General features: G+C 42.2%; 2 protein-coding genes and 1 long non-coding RNA gene across 6 annotated transcripts in view; 1 reads left to right on the top strand and 2 right to left on the bottom strand.

Moving 5' to 3' along the window:
* Positions 1–8,766, bottom strand: part of TRRAP (transformation/transcription domain associated protein) — a 76,437-nt gene extending 67,671 nt beyond the window's left edge. For 2 of the 3 annotated variants that reach the window (XM_063413995.1, XM_063413997.1), the window contains exons 1-14: positions 8,654–8,766; positions 8,393–8,466; positions 7,721–7,871; positions 7,303–7,352; positions 6,247–6,357; positions 5,593–5,697; positions 4,908–4,991; positions 4,084–4,140; positions 3,369–3,494; positions 2,971–3,048; positions 2,655–2,743; positions 1,696–1,792; positions 1,191–1,329; positions 614–692 (exon numbers count right to left, since the gene is read on the bottom strand). In XM_063413995.1, the coding sequence (XP_063270065.1) occupies positions 614–692; positions 1,191–1,329; positions 1,696–1,792; positions 2,655–2,743; positions 2,971–3,048; positions 3,369–3,494; positions 4,084–4,140; positions 4,908–4,991; positions 5,593–5,697; positions 6,247–6,357; positions 7,303–7,352; positions 7,721–7,820 (1,115 nt within the window). In that variant the 5' untranslated portion in view covers positions 7,821–7,871; positions 8,393–8,466; positions 8,654–8,766. Of the gene's footprint in view, positions 1–613; positions 693–1,190; positions 1,330–1,695; positions 1,793–2,654; positions 2,744–2,970; positions 3,049–3,368; positions 3,495–4,083; positions 4,141–4,907; positions 4,992–5,592; positions 5,698–6,246; positions 6,358–7,302; positions 7,353–7,720; positions 7,872–8,392; positions 8,467–8,627 lie in introns of all 3 variants that reach the window. The other variant, XM_063413996.1, reaches the window with a different exon arrangement.
* Positions 8,767–9,692: 926 nt separating this feature from the next.
* TMEM130 (transmembrane protein 130) lies at positions 9,693–20,293 on the top strand. 2 transcript variants are annotated; one of them, XR_010082501.1, is made up of 8 exons: positions 9,693–9,826; positions 11,609–11,899; positions 13,322–13,490; positions 13,905–14,074; positions 14,731–14,815; positions 16,446–16,635; positions 17,618–17,730; positions 18,474–18,613. XR_010082501.1 is itself a non-coding variant. In XM_063413998.1 (8 exons), exons 1-8 carry the CDS (start codon positions 9,757–9,759, stop codon positions 18,648–18,650), a joined length of 1,278 nt encoding a protein of 425 aa, XP_063270068.1. In that variant the 5' UTR covers positions 9,693–9,756; the 3' UTR covers positions 18,651–20,293. The 2 variants fall into 2 exon arrangements, 1 of the variants encoding a protein (XP_063270068.1); XM_063413998.1 differs by having other exon boundaries at positions 16,446–16,648; positions 18,474–20,293.
* LOC134559337 (uncharacterized) overlaps positions 14,089–21,844 on the bottom strand; it is a 26,878-nt gene continuing 19,122 nt past the window's right edge. The window contains exons 3-4 of the long non-coding RNA XR_010082502.1: positions 16,624–16,750; positions 14,089–16,087 (exon numbers count right to left, since the gene is read on the bottom strand). This is a non-coding gene — a long non-coding RNA (uncharacterized LOC134559337). The remainder of the gene's footprint in view (positions 16,088–16,623; positions 16,751–21,844) is intronic.

The following is a 21,844-nucleotide window of genomic DNA, read 5'->3' as shown; positions in this document are numbered from 1 at the left end:
ATTTCAAATACCAGGCAAAGAATCTAGCAGAGCAAATACTTCTAAACCTAATACATGTTGTCAATAAGGTACACTTGATACTTAAACAAAATGAAGTAATTGTCCTAGTCCAGATACTAATTTGGTCAGCAAGCTCACCTACAATTTAGACTACTGAAGACATAGAAAATTAGGTATTCTCTCCATTTACTTTTTCAGTTGCAAACAAGAAAGTTTTCAAGTATTCATTGACAAAACAGTGTATTTTTTACACAAAATTAGTGTATCTCATTCAGATTTTACACTGGACATAAGATTTAGGGTGTTTCATGAAATACTGGGCAGATACTGAGTTGGTCTCTCTGTTTTGAATTGTCCTCCACAATTCAAAAAACTGAAATCATCTTCATTCACCCACCTTTCTTATTCTGTTCTACACTCACATTTTACCATGCTTTGCCAACAAAAGCCACCATTAGAGCAGCAGAAGCTCTGCCAATAAAACAATCTAGTAAAATTAGTTATTTGAAGCAAAGATTTAGGACCTTTTACAGAAGCTGCTGTAAATATTAATAATTTTCAGAGTAAGCAGCCCTGGCAGGCACTCAGATAGTTTCTCTAAACTTTCTCATACCTCAGGGTCTCCCGGGCAGTGTATCCAGAGCCAATCAGTATAGACTCATCAAACAGCTTGTCCATGCATGGAATAAATTCTAGAAGTTAAAAAGAAAACAGAAAAATGAAAAAGCCATACACAACAACTGGCAAAGGAAATAATCAAAATAAGATAGTTAAGCATTAAACCCTTAACTTAGGTATTTAAACCTAAAGTTGGAAAGTGATTTATCCCCTAATTAATTCCTGAAGCTCATAAAAGGCAGTGCCATTTACAAGGAAATTTTGAAACAGTATCTTTTGACTGTCTACTCCACTGACATTTGCCCCTTGAGTAACACTGCAGTACCCAGTCAAAGCCAATTATATTTGCAAAGACACAAAAATTCTCAGGTTATTTACAACTTTGAGAATCTTTTTGGATACAACTAATGAGTTACTGGAAATGTCAAACTGGGCAACCCTGCACACAACAATTCTATTTGGCCTGGCATCTTGTGACAGTCCAATATAAATAAGTAATATGCCTCTTAAATTGACAGAAATAGCAAAAATCTTTCCAGTTTACAGGTACACTTATAAAAAGTGCTACATACGGCTCCTCAGGTCTGTTGTGAGGATGTGCTTAGCAGCAATCAGGAGTTCCTTCCTGAGGTGTGCTGTTTCAGCTGGACAATTGGAGAGCAGCTGCAGCATTCCTTTTACCATTTGCTGAGAATATTTAGCCACTAATTCCTGCAACAAAAAAAAAGAATAACATGAGTACAACTACTACAGTTCTATTTTTAAGGTTTGTGTTACATTTGCGAAATAGTACTCCATTAAAATTCACTAGTTTCTCTTCCAAAATCTAATCCTAAAACCAAAATACAATGGTCATTCCATGAATTTCCAGGGAGGGGAAATAGCATATTTTTCCTCTTTATTCACATGAGGATACTTTTGAAAGGATAACCAAGTACAGCTCCACCTTCAGATATTCTACACAAATGCTCCCATCTCCAACCCCTGATGCACTGCAGTCATGCTGGTCACTTGCCTGCCATAAAGCAGCCAGGAACCTGATGCATCAAGTACCAAAGTAATAAAAATTCATCCTACCTGGTAAATTCTGATGATGTAAGCCAAGAAAGACAGTGTTTTAATCTGAGCAGCAATAAAATCAGCATACAACTCCTTGTTGTAAAGTTTGTGTTGTCTGAAATTAAATTGAACAGTGGTTATGATTTGTTCCTCCCCTTTAGTACCTTCACTCAGAAAATTCAATGAAATTTCCAATTACATCATCTTGTGGTGAAGTTCTTGCTTCTTTAAAGAATACAATCTTTTTAGAAGAGCCCATTTTCAACAAGCCCTGTGCCATTCAAATTCTCAGCAGCACCTTTCTACAGAAAGCCAAGCCAACAGAAAGCAGCACATTTGGCTCAGTTGCCCTAACTGGGGCCAATTTTTCTCCAATATTCCCTCCCACAGACTTGTCTGTCACTCTCAAGCTTCAACCACTCAATCAGGTCATCCAGGCCTGATTCCCAGACAGGGAAAGGCAGAGATCTTGCTCCCACTGCCCTGACCAGAACCACTTGCTGCTCTTCAGAAACATCCCTCTCTGAGGCAGGAAAAGCAGTGCCTATCCTGCAGCATCACAAGGCTTCATGTAAGCTTGGAAGAGCACAAATCTGTCATTAATGATATGGCAATGATTGAACAACAGCAAGTGTCCACACTCCCAGGGTCGTCATCACTGTCTGTGACAATGCAGATTTCAGTCAGAAACTCTGTTTTAAAAAAACTCATTATCAAATAATAAACTGGCACCTACTGCACACCTATGTGTGCAGTATGCACTATGGACTTTACCAATGACATACAATGCCAATAACTTCACCTACAGAACCTTGGTAATTTTCACTCAAACAATCATTGCTATTTTTGAGATTTAAAGCAGTAAGACTAGAATCAAAAATCACAAGACAGAAGACAAAAATATTTTGAGCAATATTCAATGACAGGTTTCAGTAGTTTATCTCAAACATCATCAAAATACTGTTAAATGCTCTTACCTTGCTTGGGCAGAAACTTGTATTATAATTGTGTTCATAATCAAGGGCACAAATTCAGCTACCACATTATGAATGTTCAGTTTGTAGAGCTTAAAAAAAAAGAAGTAGTGTTAGAGAAATTCTCAAGTCACACTTGCAGTCAAATTACTGGAGAGCTAATCAGAAAAAAATATGACATCTCACCAGATTATTTTTAGATGATATTTTAATTTCAAAATGATATCACATTCATTCTTACTAATATGTTAACCAACAGAAGTTAGATGAGCCATTCAGTAATGAAGTATTTAGATGCAAAATACTGAAGTGTACTAACCTGATACATGAGAACAACAATAATAGGTAGCTCAGCCAAGACTTTTAGTGATAAAGATCCTCTGGGAATTATTGAATGCTGAAAGAAAGAATACATGCTTTATAAACAGTCTAATTATTAATTTAAAAGAGTATGTAAAACAGTTTTACAGAAACTGCTCATTTTAGTAGCACCATATTTAACAATAATACCATTGAAAAAACACAAAAGCATTGGGTATTACATGAAATAAAAATCCCGTAATTACAGCAGCATAGAAAATATCTCAAAAGTTTCAATCAGCTTTTACAGAAAGTTTTGATAAGAAAAACAAGCAAAAAGAAAGCCTGTTATTTTTGCCTGGCCTTATGATGTGTGGTCCTGTGCTACAGACAGTTAAGAGCAGTCAGAACACTCACTGTCCTCGTTTCACTGTCCTCTCGCTCAGGGTTCACTTTCACCACAATGGTTGTAATCATGCCAACCATCTCAGGAGTGGGCACAGTGTTCTCTGGAATCACCTGAGGGTTCTCAAAATACCGATTCTGCAAGCAAAGAGCACAAGAAAAATATCATCATGCCAGTAATAATCGAAAAGCCATCCATCTCACAACTCATCCAGATAATTTCTCCCAGAGCAGTTTTCTCCTCTTTGCACGTGACGTTTGCACTGCAGCATCTGCCTGGGCCAGACACACATTCTGCAATTTTTCCCACTGGAGGGAGAGGCAGAGAAGCTCCCCCAGCCACGGTGGTTCCTCTGCTAAAGAAAACAGCCCAAGAGTTACTCTGTATCAGGCAGGGAGGATCAGATCTGGGCTCATCCTTCCCTCACACAGACACATTTGGCTACACTCAGAGAACTGCAGCCAACCTCACCCTGCTCCACAACTTCAGCTCAACTCAACTCTCCCCAGGCAGTCACAGTGTGCCAGAAACAGAAGGGTTTCCAAATCAAAATCTAAATGTCTCCATTTACAGACACAGTTCTGATAAATAGATACACTAAAACTATATTTACTTTGCATCACTAGATGGAAGATAATTATGGCAGTATCTTTTAGAGATAAAATTAAGAAATAAAAACAAGTATTCTGATGATAGCAAGGTCAATTTAAAAAATAAAAAGCTTACCACTACTTTCGGAAGTTCCTTGTAAATCTGTTTCACAAAGTCCAAAAAATGATGAATCTGAAATGATGAAAGAAGAAGGCAGTTACCATAAAAATTTTTAAAATAATTTAAAATCCACGATTTTAGAATCTCTGTATACACAGTACAAATACATAAAATCTCTACTCACCCATACAGTATATTTTTCATAACTGAAAATAATCTGAAAGTGTTCTCCTACCTCCTCTGCTCTGTCAGTATTAATTCAAAGTTCACTTGGAAAGAATCTGATCTATCATCTCTACATAGTTCCAATACAGTATTGTTAGGTGTAATTACTATGAAACAAAAATTTTTTCCCAATAGAAAATCAAGGTGAAAGGCAAGAGAATAACAATGCAAACTTCCAATTTCCCCTTGATGAGTCACAGGAGAGAAGAAGGGAGGCAGGGGGAAGTCAATCAGAATAAATTCCTTTTTCAGGATTTTCCTTTACAAACTAAAAAGGCATCAATTCTCTTCCTTTGTGTGGGAATTTTACTCCTTAGACTGACCATATTGTCCATAAATATTTAAATCAAAAACAAGTTTGTCCATAAACAAGTACAACTAAGCTTTAACAGTTTGGGTTTTTCCCCCAAGAGTGCCAGCATTATGCAATCTTCTTTTAAAAATTACTTTAAGATTTTAAAAAGGGAAAAAAATTAAACATATAGTTACCACAACAGGTCAGGCAACATAAAAGGACAACAGCAAAACAAACCAATCAACCCACTTGAACAAAACAGCAATGCTAAAGAGCATGGCAGCAAGTTTTATACCATGTAACAAGGGTTATGACTCACTTCTTGAGTGATTGCTGGTCGGAACTGTTTGTGTAATTCAATAATTATTCTCAAGCAAATCAGTACATTTTCTTCATTCTCTGTCTGGGAAAAAAAAAGAAAGAAACTTTTTAGTGAGCCCACTGCTGAATTCTTCAACTACTCAGTAGGTACCTCAAAACCCTGTAAAATTGTACTCTTCTCAACAATCTAAAGTGCCCCATTAATGCAGATTTGTGTGAGCAAGATGTCTTTCCTTGGATTCTCTGCAGTCCTAGAGTATGGCTGAAATTAAATCCACCCCTGGGGCAATAAAACCCAGATACTTCAACCACTCTGTACCATCAGGTCTGTTCCCACTGCCCTTCAAACAGAGACCCCATACGAGCTTCAAATGGCAGAGCTGTGAATTCCAAGACCAAAAACAAACTCCCTACAATAAGCTATCTGCCAGAAAACCTTGCCAGCATGAGAACAGTTCCCTGCATTTGTAAAACCCAAGTTCCTAAAGGGTAGAAGAGAACATGCAGAAATCTTGTAGGTGAAAAGAGAGGGCATGGGTGAAGCTTAAACAGAAGGTTCTCCCATTCCTGCTCCAGCAGCACAGCTATTGAAAATCCTACCCCCAGCAAATTTTGGAGATGAAGAAAGTGGGGGAAAACAGTCCTGAACATTTCCAACAGTTTTAAGAGGAAGTAGAAAATACCTCTAGAAATCTGAACATCACAGACAGGATATTTTTGGTGTGAAGACGAAGATGTTCATTTGTTGGTATTCTGTGAATTATTTCAAGCACAAGCTTCCGGAGTTGCTGTGAAAAAAAAATGGAAAAATAACGATATGACAGAACTTTTTGAAAAGCCTACAAAACCCAACGATTGATTGCAGCATCTTTTTCAGCTTAATAATTCTGCATGTTGGAATAGAAAAAAAGCCATTTTATTTCATGTAGACATAGGCCTATACGCAAAGACATAACCCTTCCTACTACCCACCTATGTGAATGAGGCAAAATTAACAAATTTACAGTTGAAAAAACAGACTTCTTTTAAGGAATGCAATTTTAAGCATTTAAATCACCAATATTCAACTTCTGCCTTTCATTCCTAACCTTCAGTAAAGTCAGTAATTTGTAACAACGTGTAATATTTCAGTAAGAAAGGCAATTCTGTTGCACCTACTTTTCCTCTTTTTTCACAGAAGCCCGGATTAGCAAAGTTTATAAGTAACTTATTTAGAAACAGAACTTTTTCAGTTCCACTCCAAAGGACAGAACTATTTTTAACAAGTCTTAAATGAGTCCATTAGGTTAATCAAGGACTTCACAGCAAAAAGGCAGGAGATGCTCCACACAGTTTACCTGTGCTGGCTTCTCCTGCAGAAACTGAACTTCCCCATCCTGTAGAAAGGTGAGAAACCGAGGGATGATGTGTTCCAGGAATGTGGAATACTGAGGGGATGATGTCACATTCTAATTAAGAACAAAAAATAGGGAGTTATAAAATAAACATCACACAGATTGTATTCAGTTACATTCAAAGCCACTATGAAACATATTCAGTGAATTTTGAATAGATTTGGTGACTAAGTATCTGCTGACACACTACAGAACTGAGTTCCAAGAGAACATTACCAAAACAAATACTCAACAAGTTCTTCCCTATTGAAGGGAAAAGCAAACAGAATCAACTAAGTCTTCAGATTCCACACAGATTACCAGACTAAGCAGTTAAAACTACTCTTTTAGTCAGATAAATTGTTTCAGAAATAGCTTAAGCACATAAAAAACTCCAAAAGAATGATTTTTAGTTTTCTATAACTTCAGAACAGGCATCTAACAACTAAGTATTCAACTGAAGTATAATTTCTGCTAACACAAGGCTGGGTTAACTTGTGTCTCACATTTTCTCTGCCCATCTAAAATGATGGTCCATGTACATGCAAAAGATGTCACTGGAGACATCTCCACTCTTGATGTCAGATTCTGCATCTGACAGCTCCTCTCTCACTTCCACACCATGGAATACTCAGAGAAATCAGAAGGGCCTCTGTTTCACAAGGGTACAATACACATTTGAACTAAATAAAAGAGAGCTTTAAATACAGACATCTCATAGCATTCCAAAAACAGATTAGAAGTCTCATACTTCACTTTTATTTAAATGCTTAATGAATAAATATTTGGCAATGAAAGCTCTCTAAGTCCAAATATAATTCTTCAACAATCTGGTTAATTTCTAAATACAAACCTAAAATCAATGACTTGTAACCATATAAATCATAAGTCACACGATACTACTATTAATATTTTAGTTGCATAAGATCAGAAATTCAGTTAATATAGATTAAGCACAAGAAAGGCTGCCATTGCAGAAAGTTAGGGGGTTTTGTTGCTTGGGGTTATCTTTTTATTTACCTCAAAATTCTCACTGACTTCTTGCATCATTTTCAATTTGGTTTCATCAGCTGAAAATGGAAATTCAAGAAAAAAAAAGTGAGTGTGAAACTAGGTCATGAAGGAAAACACCAGGCTCACTGATCAAAGAAGCAATCAGATCTTATCAGTTTTGCCATCACTGCCCAATTTTAAGGCACACAGCTCTCTCAAACAAGCACCACACAACTGCACACACACACACAGCTCACTCACTCACTTTGGCTCACGCCAGTGTTTCTCATCATTTTGCTTCTTCAAAAATCAAAACTCAAACAAATTTCAAAGTGAATTCGACAGACTTCACTGTCTCATTTATCAACTATCTCAACAAGTCTGCAACACTTGTGAAACAAACTACTGGAGGCCTGCAATTTTCAATAAGAAAAGAATCTCTTACGTGTATTGACATCTGTAAGAGCAGCCACAAACTGAAGGTATTTTTTCATCAAAGTGGTTTGGTCCACCACCGTAGGCCCTTGTGCTGAAACAAATGCCATCTTGGAGGAGGAAAGATCAGCTTTCAGTGCACAAAATCAAGATCAACACACCTACAAAAGAATACAGAAGCATTTGTTAGTTTACATGGCTTGTTAACAGCAACTATCCCATCATCTACATCCATTCTTGTGACATACTGAAGAGGACCGTCTTTTCCAGAAACCACAACTGGAACATTTACTTAGGCTTACAGATACAACACCAAGCACGTAGAGCCTTCATTGTGACAGGACTGCACTAATAGGTATGAAGCTCTTCACAGCACAAACATTCACCTGTTTTGCCGGGTTTCCCCTCTCCTAGCAGCAGGCTCCAGGCTCAGGGATGCTCCCGACACCGCACACCTGTCATGCTGCCCTGTGCCCCAGCCAGAGCTCAAACTCACAGCTACCCTGGGACTGACCCCTGCGGGACTCACCCCAGGGGCGCCCGCAGCTGTCCAGCCGCCACAAGCTGCCCGTCCAGCTCGTGAAGAAGCCTAAAATCCCATCTAGCTTCAGAGACCGGCGACCTCCCTCCTCCCCTGGGGTTTCCCGTCAGTTTCACTCCCGGCCAGCCCGGGACCCCTCACCTTCCCCGCCGCAGCGCTGCTCGCCGGCTCGCTCCGCGCTGCCAGGGCGCCATCACGCCGAGCCCATCTCCGCCCTGCGAACACGGGCACCGTGAGCGGCCGCCGCGGCGCTTCCCCCCGTCCCTCAGCCCCGCCGGTGCCGTGCCCGGCCCCAGGCCTCCGGCGGGGCTCCGGCCGCTCCCTCCCGCCCGCGGCGCGCCGGTGCCGCCTCCCCCCGCCCAGGCCCGGGCCGCACCGGGGCGCCGCCGCCGCGCTCCTCACCCCGCGGCTCCCCGGGACCGCCCGGCCGCGGCCCCCGGCTCCCTCCTTTGTTGCTCCCGGAGGCCGCCGGCAGCGCATGGGCGCGACGGAAGCGCCCGGGCTCAGTTCCGGCCGCCTCCTCCCGGTGCCGCCTCCCGCGCCTCTCCCCGGGCGGAGGCGGGCGCGCAGCTCCGCGGCACCGCCCGCTCCCTTCGCCGGCCCCGCTCCCTTCGCCGGCCCCGCTCCCTTCGCCGGCCCCGCTCCCTTCGCCGGCCCCGCGACCCTCGCACGGCCCGCCCTGACCCGCCCCGGCTGGGCGCTGCCAGCGGCCGCGCCTGAGGCGAGCCCCGCCCGTCCCCGCGTCCCCGGAGGCTCCGCTGACACCGCTAACAGCGGGAGAGGAGTTACCGGGGCAGAGGCAGCCGCGTTCGGTGCCTCCGGCCAGCGCAGGGCCCACCCCGCCCCGCCGGTGCCCCGGGGAGAGGCCGCACCACCGGAAGCGAAGCGCGCAGAGGCTGAACCGCCACAAGGAGCAGAACGGCGGCCAGCAGCGAGAAAGGGCTTCGAACGTTGAGTTTAAGAAAATAAAAAAAATATGAGTGAACGGATTAAAACCAAAACGTACAAAACAAAACAGGAAAAAACAAAATAAAACGACAAAAAGAGAACGCCAGAAAACCACATTCCGGCGCTTTTGCCCTCGCTCCTCTCCAGCAGCGCACCCGTTACAGGCCGTTCGGAGCGCTGCGGGGCCGGTAACAGCAGCCGAACGGCCCCCGGCAGCGGCATCCCCGCGCCACCGCAGAAATACTTTATATGCGCTTGCCGCGACCAAAGCGCAGCACAAACCCCTTCCCAAACGCTCCGGGGTGTCCGCACGCCCTCGGCAGATGCGGGGCATTTGCGGTTTTTATTGACTGTTTGTTTGAACCGCCGGCGGCTTTGCAGCGCCGTCCCGCAGGATCTGCCCCCGGGAGAGGCGGGCTGGGCGCTGCCGCGGGGGAGCGTCCCGGGGGCGCGGACACGGCAGCCGCAGTGCCGCGGGGACAGCGCGGCCAGACCCGGCTCTGTTCGAGCGCCGGCCCCAGTCCCGGCTCCGGCGGCACCGATCCGCGGCCCCCAGCATGCGGCGGCTGTTCTGCGCGCTGGTGCTGCTGCTGCTGCAGCTCGGCCACGGTCGCTCCCCGGCCGCAGGTAAGGGGCCGCCGATCTGCGCTGGCATCGCCTCCGGGGAGTGGGTGAGGGGTGCGGGGTGCGGGGGGCGAAGGCTCAGACCTCAGGAGAGAGCTGCATCACGGGTGGGAGTGGTTCCCTGCCCGAGCCTGACAGATGTGACAAGGGATGGAGGCAGCTCTGAGCACGCTCCTGCCACCCCAGACTTTATTCTCAGGCGCTGCGATGTTGGTGCCTGCAGTGAAGGTGGGGCATCCCGGGCAGCAGGGGTTCTGCTTTGCACTTCTAACCCAAAAGCTGCACTTCTGCTTCCCCCGCTGACCCTGAGCCGAGGGTCACAAGGCACCTGTGCAGCTGCTGTCCCTCGCTGTGGGACCCGCAGAGCTCCATTCTGCACAGGGAGATCGGAAAGGCAGGAGAAATCCCTGAACTGGATGGAGTGTCTCGCTGTGCCGGTCACTCCCTGGGTGACCTTGGGTTTGCCACTGAACCTCCAGCTGCTGCTGGGCTGATATGGCCGTGATTTGTAAAGCACCGTGATAACCTCCAAGGAGAAGTGCTAGATAAGCATGAAGTAGTCGGCTGGTTTTTTCCCAAATTCTGCTGAAACCAAGTGGAGCATGGCCTGAATCTTCTAGAGACATGAAACCTCCCTCTGCCAGGTTTCATCAAATCACAGTCATTTCTCTTTTAACTCAAAAAACTGAACTCAGGGCCATTTCTTGTGCTGTGAAATGGGAACAGTGGAGTTCTTTCTCAGTCAGTAGTGTTACAGTTCATTTCTCACAGATCTTCTACCTCCAGAATTGTTCAGCACCTGTGATCTGTAAAATAAAATGTGGGCACAAATCCCTCACTTTCATTCTATCCCAAGCTGATGGGTGCAGAAAAGCCAGCACAGGAGTTAGCTGGCCCCAGTGCTCCCTTCATATTAGAGGTGATGGACAAGTGAGAAATGCAGTTTCTAAAGGCCAGAGATTCAGGTCCCTGTTAGCAGTTTGGTGGCTGCTGAAGAAGTGGATAAGGAAAGGCACCTACATTAGAACCCCCAGCTCTGCTGCTCTGCCCAGCAGTGCTGAATACCAGGGGTTCCCCCAACCCAGATGCAGCCCCCTGCGCCCTGCCTTGTTCAACCCCATGAGGTTTCCACTTTTTGAGCTTGTCCAGTCCCTCTGGACAGCAACTGATCTGCCACTAGAGAAGGGTACAGCCTTCACTGGGATTTCTGGTCCTTCCCTGGAAAAGGAAATTTCAGGTGGACCATAGCACAGAAAATGTTTTTACTGAGTTTTTTTATGTTTAGTCATGAGGAAAGTTACATAAACATTTCAACAGAGGTGGCAAAGGAATCTAGTGGATGAAACCTCACCCAAGTTTGAAAGTTTACGTTTTTTAGGACAGAGATTAGAGCTGAGCCTCTTCCAGTAGCTGGAAGTCTAGTGATCATGTTAGATCATTAGTGACAATGAACTTACAGCCAGCACCCAGCTCTGGCTGTAAAACCTCATCAAAGCTTTTGTGATGTTCTAGACTTAAGCTGTCTTCTAGTACAAACATTTCTAGGACTCAGTCTGACATGTTGTTTACTGCTATTTATTTGAACTCATATACAAATGGAACAGTTTCTGTTCCAGACATTTAAACAGTAAAAAATTATGGTGGTAAAATCTTTGCTGGGATGAGTGTCATTGTGAGTCATATAACTAGAGCTGATTAGTTAAAATGTATAAATAAATCATTAAATGAAATCGAAAATGCCATACAAGAAGGTTTGGTTTACTCATTTTCTTCTGATTTCCACAGAGTTATATAGCCTGGAAATTACCAACAATGGTCCCATCACAACAGGAGCCCAAGCTACTGTTCAGGCCAGGCTAAGAATGAAGAATGAAAATGACACATCAAACTTGTATCACTTTAACTGGATTTATGCCCCTCTGATCCTGATAGAGAAATCCGAGCAGCGGTTAAATTCTGTAATTAACGTGACCGGTGAATTTCCTGGCGCTTTCCCTGTGTCTGTCTGGGTGACTCACAAAAACTGTTGGTTGTGTCGGCCGGTTGTGAGAAACATCACCGTGCTCCAGATCACAGGTAAAATGGGTAAATGGCTCTACAGCCTGTACCTCTCCAGGATCTCAGTATATATGCCCTGCCAGCATCAGGAGGAAAGCCAGTGTAAATACGGCTTCTGACAACAGAGCTTCATTTGTAGCCCTGTGGCTGAAGGTGGGTTTGGGTGGCATGGTGCAATTAATACGATTACAACCACACTCTAATCACTCTACGTCCAGGAGGAAAGTGTAATGCTGCCCGTGTTTTCCTGCCTGTCCCTTAGAGAAACTGGACTAGAAACCAGATGCTTCAGCAGCTGCAGTTCACATATCAGCATGGTCAGTGATGCCCAGAATCCTAGAACAATGCTGCTTCTGCTGCCTCCCAGCACTTCTAGACCTAAAGTTAGGATGACCATCAGCAGTGACAATCTGCTGCTTTTCCCTGTTGCATGACACAGCAAATCTTCAGCCATCAGCACAGCAGTGTTACATCTTCTTTTAGAGCTCTGTCTGAGTGTACTGAAATTGGATGTGAAGTCATGGCTGCATTTGTGAATGTTGCTAAGTGCAATTTCAGTTTTCTGCGAACATTCATAGCCATAAGTATGCTTTTGCTTTTTACAAATAAACCACTGGTGTGCTGTGGTTAACCTAAACTTTGATACAGGGATTGACAGCCCCATTCCAACAGTAATTGCAATTATTATTTGTGCATCACCAAGAAAGCTGTAAACCAGATTTAATGAATTTTTAACAGGATAAGAGTCTGTTACTGATAATCAATAGCCCATTAATTTTATAATGAGCTGATAAGTGTCTCATCATAATACCCCTTTATTCGTAGGTTAGAGAGGATTTTTTTAGATCAGTCCTTGCCACTCATTGTCCAACACAGAACCTCTCATAGATAAAAACATTCCCCCCTTTCTGCATTCACAATATATAGCATATCTGTTATTCACAGTAGCCAGATCTTAATTTCTGTAGAAACAGCTAAAAGTAAGGAGAAAAAAGCTATATTAAAAACCCCCACAAACCAAACAAAAACCACACTCCCAAACATGACGAGTATGTGTACTGGCCTGATTCTGAATCTAGATGCTTGGTATTAATGCCAGTTATTTTTAAATCAAGAGGAAAAGTTTATATTTAGCTCAATCAGTCCAGGATTATTTCTCTTATTTCTATTGGATGTTTTATCATGACCCTTAGTATAACCCTAAATAAATATTTTAATTTCACTGCCTCATTCACACGTGTGACAACACTGAGTAATAGATATAAAATACACTTAACCACTTGGACTAGGACACAGAAAGACTTACACAGAACATCTGAAAGAATGTTTGATACACACACAGAGCATGCTGTGGAAGCATACTGTCATTCTTCTGTCATACATGCTGTCATTTTTCTGTCACATATGTTGTCCTTCCTCTTTCCCCTTTTTATTCTGCAGAATTTATCACTGGGAACCTCACCATTGCCCAGATAGAGGACAGCAGAGTTACCACACATGGTTCTGGTTCCTCCATGGACACAATGACCAGGATTTCTTTCTCTCTTCATGACCCAAGTCATTACTTCAAGTCAGCATCGTTTGTCTACAACTGGGATTTTGGAGATGGGTAGGTGTGGTTACTTTGTTCGTTTTAATGAGTATTCAAGATGGCTCTAACTCAGATGTTCATCTAGAGAAAAACCCTAAGTAAAGCAGCTAATAGTCTGCCTGCTATAAAAGTTGTTTCCATAATTTACTGATTATTCCTATTCAATTTTGTAAATTCTTTCAGCATTATCTCTAGTTTCTTAAATTAAAAATGCAGAGATTTACTCTGGATCTTGTACTAATTGAAGTTCTGTAGGTAATAGCACAAACATAAATCCTCATTTATATGGACATAAAGTAGGATTAAAATCACAGCCACTGGAGCATTGTCTGTAAAGAAAACATATTAGAGCTTGTCCCTTTTTAAACCAGAATTATGCAAGCAGTTGGTAAAAGGCAATTTTGGTTCTAAATCTTTTCCTGTTGCACACAGAGTTTACCAGATTACCAAGGAACCCTTTGTCTACTGCAACTGCTCCTCCATGGGGAATCGCACAGTGCATCTGAAGGTTGTCGCTGAATGGGAGCAGATTGGAAGCATCATACATGAAAAAGAAATTATGCAGAAAACTGGTGATTTTACCACAGCGCTGGAGCTCTTGGGTAATTATGAAACATTTTGCACCTTCAATGCAGAGCTAGCCCTAAATGTGCAGGCACAGTCTGGTATGTACAGATACAATCTAGCTTAACATGGTAACACAACTTCAACTTTGTTTCATGTGCATCCTTCACTGAAGCTCTTCCATTGTAGAATTGACTTCATGCTCTTCTGGGGCAGAAGAATGGGTGGAAACAGATAAAATCTTCAGTTTCTTTTTAATCTACAGACAATTTTACTGTCTTTTGTAAATGCCTCTAATACAATTCAAACAATAAAGTATTTATGGTAACTTGTGATGGATTTATTCATTCAATTTACACCTGCTATCCCTAAACAATAAATTAGTTAAATCAAGCATTTGGAAAGTCTCATTGATTTGCTCAGCTTCAGGAGTAAATAAACACAGAATTAAAAATGTAAAGAATTAATAAAATTGATTATACATAATCAAAAAGCAATCAGACAAAAAGTTTTGCTTTGTTTTACAGCATCTCTAGTGGTAGGTTTCCTTTTGGGGTGTGAGACAAATAGTATTATTTGTGTGATTGATGAAGCTCAGATCTGGAAGTCTGTGGAAACAAACCTTCACTAGGAAACCAGTGAGACTCAAGTTTACATGTGGAGTGTGACATGCTGGCTTTTCATTTCTTCTCAGATGCTGTTAAAAGTATTAACATAGTGGGCTCCAGAGAGACTCACGTAATGGAAAACTTGAATTTATCTCTTCATATCAATGGCACGTAAGTAGCAACACAACTTTTCCACCAAAACTGTCTCTTTAAGTGTTTTTCCCCAATGTTTCCTAAAAATAGTTGGTTGAACCCCACAGAACAATTACCTAAAAAAACCAAAACCACCTCCTTCCGCTCCTCCAAAATACTATTGAATATTGCATTTACCTGACTTGAAATGTGAAAGACCCTGCATCTTTACAGAAAAGTAGAATCCTCCTAGGTAAAGCAATTTTTAAAAAATCTTTGTAAAGGGAATGTTAAAAGGCAGGTAGCCAGTGAAATAGTGGGGGAAAATACATCTGAAAACTTCTCTCTGAACTTTTCTCTTTCACCAATTTCCCTGTGATTAAATTGAAATATATTCCAAGTCCTGTGACATAGCAGCAAAGCTTGACTGGCATAGGGGAGTAATAGGTTTGGGGAGTAATTCTGGCAAAGTTCAGATTGCCACAAGATGAATAAGACATGGAAACTCTATGCAGCAACGATCATAGAAAAAATAGCAGAACTGTGAGCACCTCAGTCCTAGCACAAGCTCTCTCAGGTTGCAGAATTAGAACACATTGGAGTTTTGGAGGGAGCAGCACCCAAACAGAGTCATTTACCAAAGGCATAAACAGTCTCTACAGACTTGTGCAAAGCTGCACAGCTTGCATTTGGGAAGCACAAGGCACATTGACAGGAATGGGAACTGGAGCTGGCATCTCAGTAAAGGTGAAGAGCCAAAAACCATGACAGGCAAACCTGGGATCACTGAGAGCAGCTTGGTGACCTCCTCGTCACAGGACTGGGGATGATGCAAGAGGAGTTTAAGATAGAGATGCAGTGACAAAGAGATGGCTTATCAACAACAAAGCTAGAAAATGAGCTAAGCATACAAACATGATGCTTTCTTTAGCAAAGAATGTTGTAAAGAGATAAGAAACAAAATAATAATAAAATAGGGCAAAGAACAGCTCTGTCTGTTGTCAGAATCAAAGTCTGTAGTGCATAAGGTGAGTTCAAGTAGAATTAGTTGAAACAGGGATCTGGAAAGGTAAATAAAAGGCCTCAATTAGATGTGGAGAGAAGCCACAGGGCCATGAAGAGGGTTGTACTAAATTGCTTGACAGCAAATAAAAACCCTTTTGTTAATGTATGGGAATGCTGTGATCCTTGAAATTTACTTACATTTTCCAGCTATTAGTCCTTTGCACAGAGCTCATCTTATATCCTTCCCAGTTTCATTTGCAAGGGTTTTTAATTAAAACAGTGTGCTTCAGAGGTAGACAGCAATTTCTGTGTGAGAAGGATGAAGAAAAAATTACCTTCCCTTGGAAGTGCAGGAAAAAAGATTCCTTTTATCTTTATTGAAGAAGGACTAAGGAGTTTTCTACACACAGTGGCCTGCTGATGACCCTTGCAGGTATTCAGCTCTCAGCTGAAAGACCTGCCTTTATAGAAGCATCACAAAGAACTTTTTCATTTGGCAAATGCTATAAACCAAACAACAGTGCGGTTAATTATTTCTTCATTTGTACTTAGATTAACTTCATTAGTTTCAAAATTATTCTGCTATTTTAAACAATCTCTTTGCTGAAATTTTGCCAGAGTTTTCACCTCTTTTAATTTTGTGGTTTTGCTCTTGTCATTTCAGCCCACCACTGGCGTTGTGCTGGCTTATAAAATCCGAGTGCATCCCACTCGAAGGTGACAAATGCCATCTGGTGGAGATCAGTGGCTCCTGCTACAACCTCAGCCACACCTTCAGGGACGCGGGGCAGTACTGCCTGAGTGTCCGGGTGGAGAACGGCGTGACGGTGCTGCAGACCTACCACGGGATCAAGGTGCGGCCAGCAGGTGAGGGGCAGGGAGTGTGAGCAGCACGGAGACTCCCAAACAGGTTACGTGCATTGACCGGCCGGCAGGTTCATTCCGGTTTTAGGAATGTGGTGCAGATCCCTAAAAGGAGAGGAATAAAAAGGGAAATGTGAGTTTATAATGTGCCTGCTATCATTTCTCTGAGCTTCTTGCTGAACCCTTAGTTCCAAGTGTGTTTTGAAGCTGCTGAGTACACTGGGAAGGCTGTATTACTTAAATGAAATATTTTTTCAGTTTAAATATCCAGCTTTTGTAGTTAGAGAGGATAACTAAGTAAACATATGTGTCTGTAACAATATCTTAATTAAGCAGTCTCAATTGATTTTGCTTAGTGTAGTTATGGATTTTTGAGGGTAGATTTTTCTAGTCCTCCATTTCATTCCGAGTCTCTGTCCCTCCTGCTGGCTGCCCCATGCATGGTCACACCTCCCCTCTTGGGTCCCCAAACCAGCTGGGAGAGCAGCTGGGAGAGCAGGTGAAGAGGACAGGACACAGGCAGGCTGTGACACAGGCTAGTCACACCGTGCCACCGTGAGCCAGCTGTGTGCACACAGGGCAGCTCACTCCAGAGGGCTCTGCTGTGCATTCAGGGCTGAATCCTCTGGGCTGGAGGTTCTTAGCTGCTGTGGAGGTGAGAGTGCTTCCCATCCTCTTGGGATACCACAAACACCCTGGGGAGTCAGGGGCTAACATGTAACAAGGTGGAGGTTTTTAGGCTCTTCAAGAGAAAAGAGGGATAAAGAGAAAGACCCTTACAAACCCCTCTCCCTTTCCTGAGATTTCACAAAAACCTGGAGTGATCGGGGCTGGAAAGTTTATTCCTTCTTACACACATTCCTTCTTTTTTCTAAAAATACTCCTAAAATTTCTTCATTGTTTCCTTCTCACTGTTGCCTTTTTCTGGGGTATTGTGTCACTCCAGGAATGTGTCCTTGTGCTTTTTCCTAGGAATCCACCCAGCTTTCTTTGTCCTACTCTGCACTGCTCTGGTTTCAGTGATGCTGGTACTGGTGCTGTACACGACTTTTCGAAGTAACACACAACAAAAAGATCTCGTGGAGGTATTCAGCTACTCTTACTTTGAGCTGGGATAGTAATTAGGTAGCTTTCAACCATGAACGATATCTGATATGAAAGATTCTTTAATCCTCAGACAAACAGAGCAGGAGGGAGAATTTCCCTGGTATGTGTGATCTGTTCCACTAAAAAATCCAGGTAGTGTAGGCAAATCAAGAAACAGCCATGCTTCTGACTTGTTGCAGAGAACTTTAAATTGCCAGAATAATAATGGGCAGTTTGTTAATATTTCCAAGCAGATGCTTGGAAAGCATTGAAGCATCCATTCCAGAGGATCTGCCTCAGAGTAGTTACATGAAAGAAAGCAAGGGACAGTGCTAGAGGATATAGGATAATAAAAAAGGAGGGGTTACCTAAAGCAGCCCTAAATTGTTACCTACCCCTTGTATGTGACCTTCATCTCCCCAGCTCCCTTCCATCTCTAATATATTTTCACTTGCTACAAAAGGTGTTTGCAGTAAACATGAGTTCTTAAATCAAAAGTAGCTTTCATGGTACTTTGGAAAGTACCTAATACCCTTTACACTCTGCCACAATATAAATTATATGCCTCTAGAGGCACTGTCTATAAGCCATGTGCACAGCAGGTATAAATCAGAAGTATGTTTGTAGTCACTGAGTGAAAACAGTTGAGAATCAAGTGCTATTTGTAGCCCAATGTGTTCTTGCTGGACTTGAGCCAGTGGGAACTGAACTAAAAATTATCTTTCTGATGTTCCTTTTCCAGGTAGCTGACTTTGACTTTTCTCCACTGTCTGATGAACACCAGTCTCACCATTCCAAGTCAGGCTGTGGCCCAGCATGTTGCAGATCCTGTTTTCTTCAACCATCAAAAGAAGCTGCCTGGGAGAGTCATGAACTTCTACATTCACTTTACAAGCCAGTCAAAATGTACACACTGTGAAGAACACAATTGCACTTTGGTTGCACTAACTTCCTCACTTAGGCTAAGTCAAAAACCTGGTGCTGCATGAAAGGTTTGGTTTTACCAATGCAATGAGGTTCACCACTTTAAGCCCAGCACTTGAGTACTTCGTTCTCTGAACTTAAAAAGAACAAGAAACACAGTAAAAGTCACTTTGTATTTTTATCTTATACGGGTGTGTACATTTACAGCTGTAAATGCAGCATTTTATTATTATGAAAGATTGTTTTATGTGCAGGTTTGCTAAATTCACTACCTCTTGTAATTTCTCTCTTCCTTCTGCTGTCTGTTTCAAAGAAGAAAATGCCTAAGACAAACATACCTCCATTCCTATGTACAATAATATTACTGGAAATGGAAGTCACCCAAAATCCTTTTGAATGTGTCTTTTTTCTGCCAAGGAACTGATGTGTCCACGCTGAAAACAGAGGAGGTGTTTCCAATGAACCAGACTATTTAATTATGTTGTCCTTTTTCCTGTCCTAAAAAACCCCTTTTTAAGCTAATGGACTTCTGTCAGACTGCAGTAATGGTGACACACTCTCCTGCTAGCAGTATTTTGGTCCTGCAGAAACATCCACATGTCCATCACTTTCTAAAATAGACCACCACTCTAACCTGTATAAATATCTTTTTATTTTTAGGCTATTCATGCTTCTTTTTTATCTCATATTGCTCCCCAACTTGCCATCAAACGTCCTCTTCCAAAAAATGCAACAACCAGTAGCTGAAAGCTATTCAGCAAAATGTATTTAATTGAAATTCTTAATCAATGTTCAAGATTGTATAAACTCCATGCCTGTTGCAGACTATCATCTACTATCAGCTTCCTGCTCAGCCAGGCTTTGCCTGCTGGCATTTCAGAGTACCCTGGAGGCTTTTAAACAGAAGTACCTTTGTGTCCACTTCTTTTTTTAAATGTGACACACCCTCTCCACCTCTGCTTAAAGCATATGGGTGTCGTGGACTTGGAGTTTTTCACAGTTTCTCAAATGACTGGAAGGTAATTGTCTGTGAGGGGATTTACCATGAGGTTTTGAGGGTAGTCTTCTCACATGTTTAACTTCTATGTTTCCTAAGAGGAGCCCAGAGCTTCAGTTCTTCTGTGAAAGAAATTACATGACCCTTAATTAACTTGATACGTTTAAAATAGAATAAGATCATCTAAGATAACAAATCCTATAACCCAAGTTTTTGTCTAAAGGTCCCTTCCAAAGCAGAATGTCTTTCAGCTTTCCTTCCAAAGAGAAATGTTATTTCTAAGCAAGCTTCTTGATCAGGAGTGGTGTTCTTTGTATTCTTTCTCAGTGCTCTGGTATCAAACTCTTATCTTCAGCCATATTCAGTTACTGCTCAGAATGTGCCTCTCTTTAGCAAAGAAGCTACTGTTCCTGAGAGCTCCAGTTTTATTGTTTCTTCCTGAAATCCCAGCCCTCTGAGCCTCTGCCAAGGGCAGTGACTTGTTCTGGGATGTCAGTGTAGTTTGTAAATGACTGCAGGGTCCTTGGGCACTGGAAAGAAGAGATCTCTGATATGTAAAATGCAGCTCAGAGTGACAGTGTCCTGGCACAGACTGCACAGGGCTTTCTACAGCCAGAATTTAGTTTGGGCTTCTTTAATTACATTTGTGAAAGACATGTGGCCCTTGCTGCTGTAATACAACTAAAGACAACCCCTTGACATGTTAATGAATGTGTAAAAAGCCCTTTCTTCTCCATATTGTACTGCTAGCAAAGACAATACCTGTGAGAGCAGGCTCAGTTATAGATACATGAAAGTGGGATCGTTTGAGTTTGAAACAGATCATATGAAAGGAATAAGACTCAGGCTTGGTCCCCTTTTGAATTAATACCCACATGATCCAAAGGGTGTCATAGGGGTTAGGCCATGAACTTTGCTGCTTTGGGTTTTTGCATTTGTGTTCTCCTCAGTATGTCTGAACCAAGATACAACTATCATGCCAAAGCTGGCAAAGTAGGTATTAACCTCCCGTCAAAAAAAAAAAAGTTAGAGGTACAAAAGACAAGCATAAGAAAATCCCCAATTTCCTATTGAGAAAAACAGAGCAAATGTCCTTCAAAAGAATATAGGCTCTCTGCCTAGAGTGAAGATAGGATGGCAAAGGAGTCAAATGGTTCAGGAGGATAGAAAAGATAAAGTGCTGCAAAGTAGAAAGTCAACACTATCAAATACTGGAAGACAGTTCTTCAAGAGCGGAAAAGAATAGAGGTTAGAAAGAAAGACATCTCTGACAAAAAAAAAGCAGTGGAGAAAGTACACTTAAAAGGGTATGTCAAGAAGCAAATTAACCAAGACAATTTAAACAACCTTAGCAAATTGAAATATAAGTATGAGAAATATTCACACTAATATGTTCTTGAATCCAATATGAAGCTGCTTCCTGCACAAAAGACTGATCTGTGGGTTTGATAAATGCACCTGAAATTGAAGACAAAAAGTAATTGAGCAGTTCAGGATATAGCAATGAGATTAGTGGGACATAGCAAGGATCAGTAGGAGGATTCATTTTGTTAACCTTAGAAATCAATGACCTGAAAAAAGGAATGTTCAGCAAAACTATCAAACTCACTGACTCAAAACAAGAGTCTGGTGAGTGCAAAGCCAAAGAGCCATTAAATTCAGGTGATAAGCAAGAGTGTGGGCAGATAAAAAGTGTATGCAATGAGAATTATTTACAAGGAAATGTATTTGAGCACAGAAAGGTTCTGTAAATGCACAGTAGAAAAACACACAGTAAAGCAAAAGAACTTCAGTTACTCTGTGATTTGTCATATAAACAATGGTGTAGGTTTATGCAGTAACTGTGGGGACAAATCAGCCTTTTATCTTAAAAGCAGAGCATAAGGCTCCATGGCTGAATGGGTCAAGGCTGAATTTTGTCTTTCATCTCTGGAAAGGAGATTACACAGCCCAAGCTGTGACCACAATTTGAAGACACCCTCTATTTCTTTTGCTGGGTGCTGTAGGAACAGAAGTTCTCTCAGCAAAAGGAAGGTGAAGAACTTCATATTTAAATGTTCAGCTTTATTATTAGATAATCAGCCAACACTTCACCTTGATTTTTGTGCCAGTTTCCGTGGAAACTGAAATGCCATCCTGCAGCTGTCACAAAATTGCTCAGATCCTGCAGATCTCAGCTTTGACAGCACACC

Source organism: Prinia subflava, chromosome 17, assembly GCF_021018805.1.
Source record: "Prinia subflava isolate CZ2003 ecotype Zambia chromosome 17, Cam_Psub_1.2, whole genome shotgun sequence".
NCBI classification, from domain to species: domain Eukaryota; kingdom Metazoa; phylum Chordata; class Aves; order Passeriformes; family Cisticolidae; genus Prinia; species Prinia subflava.
This window is presented reverse-complemented; position numbering and strand designations above follow the sequence as displayed.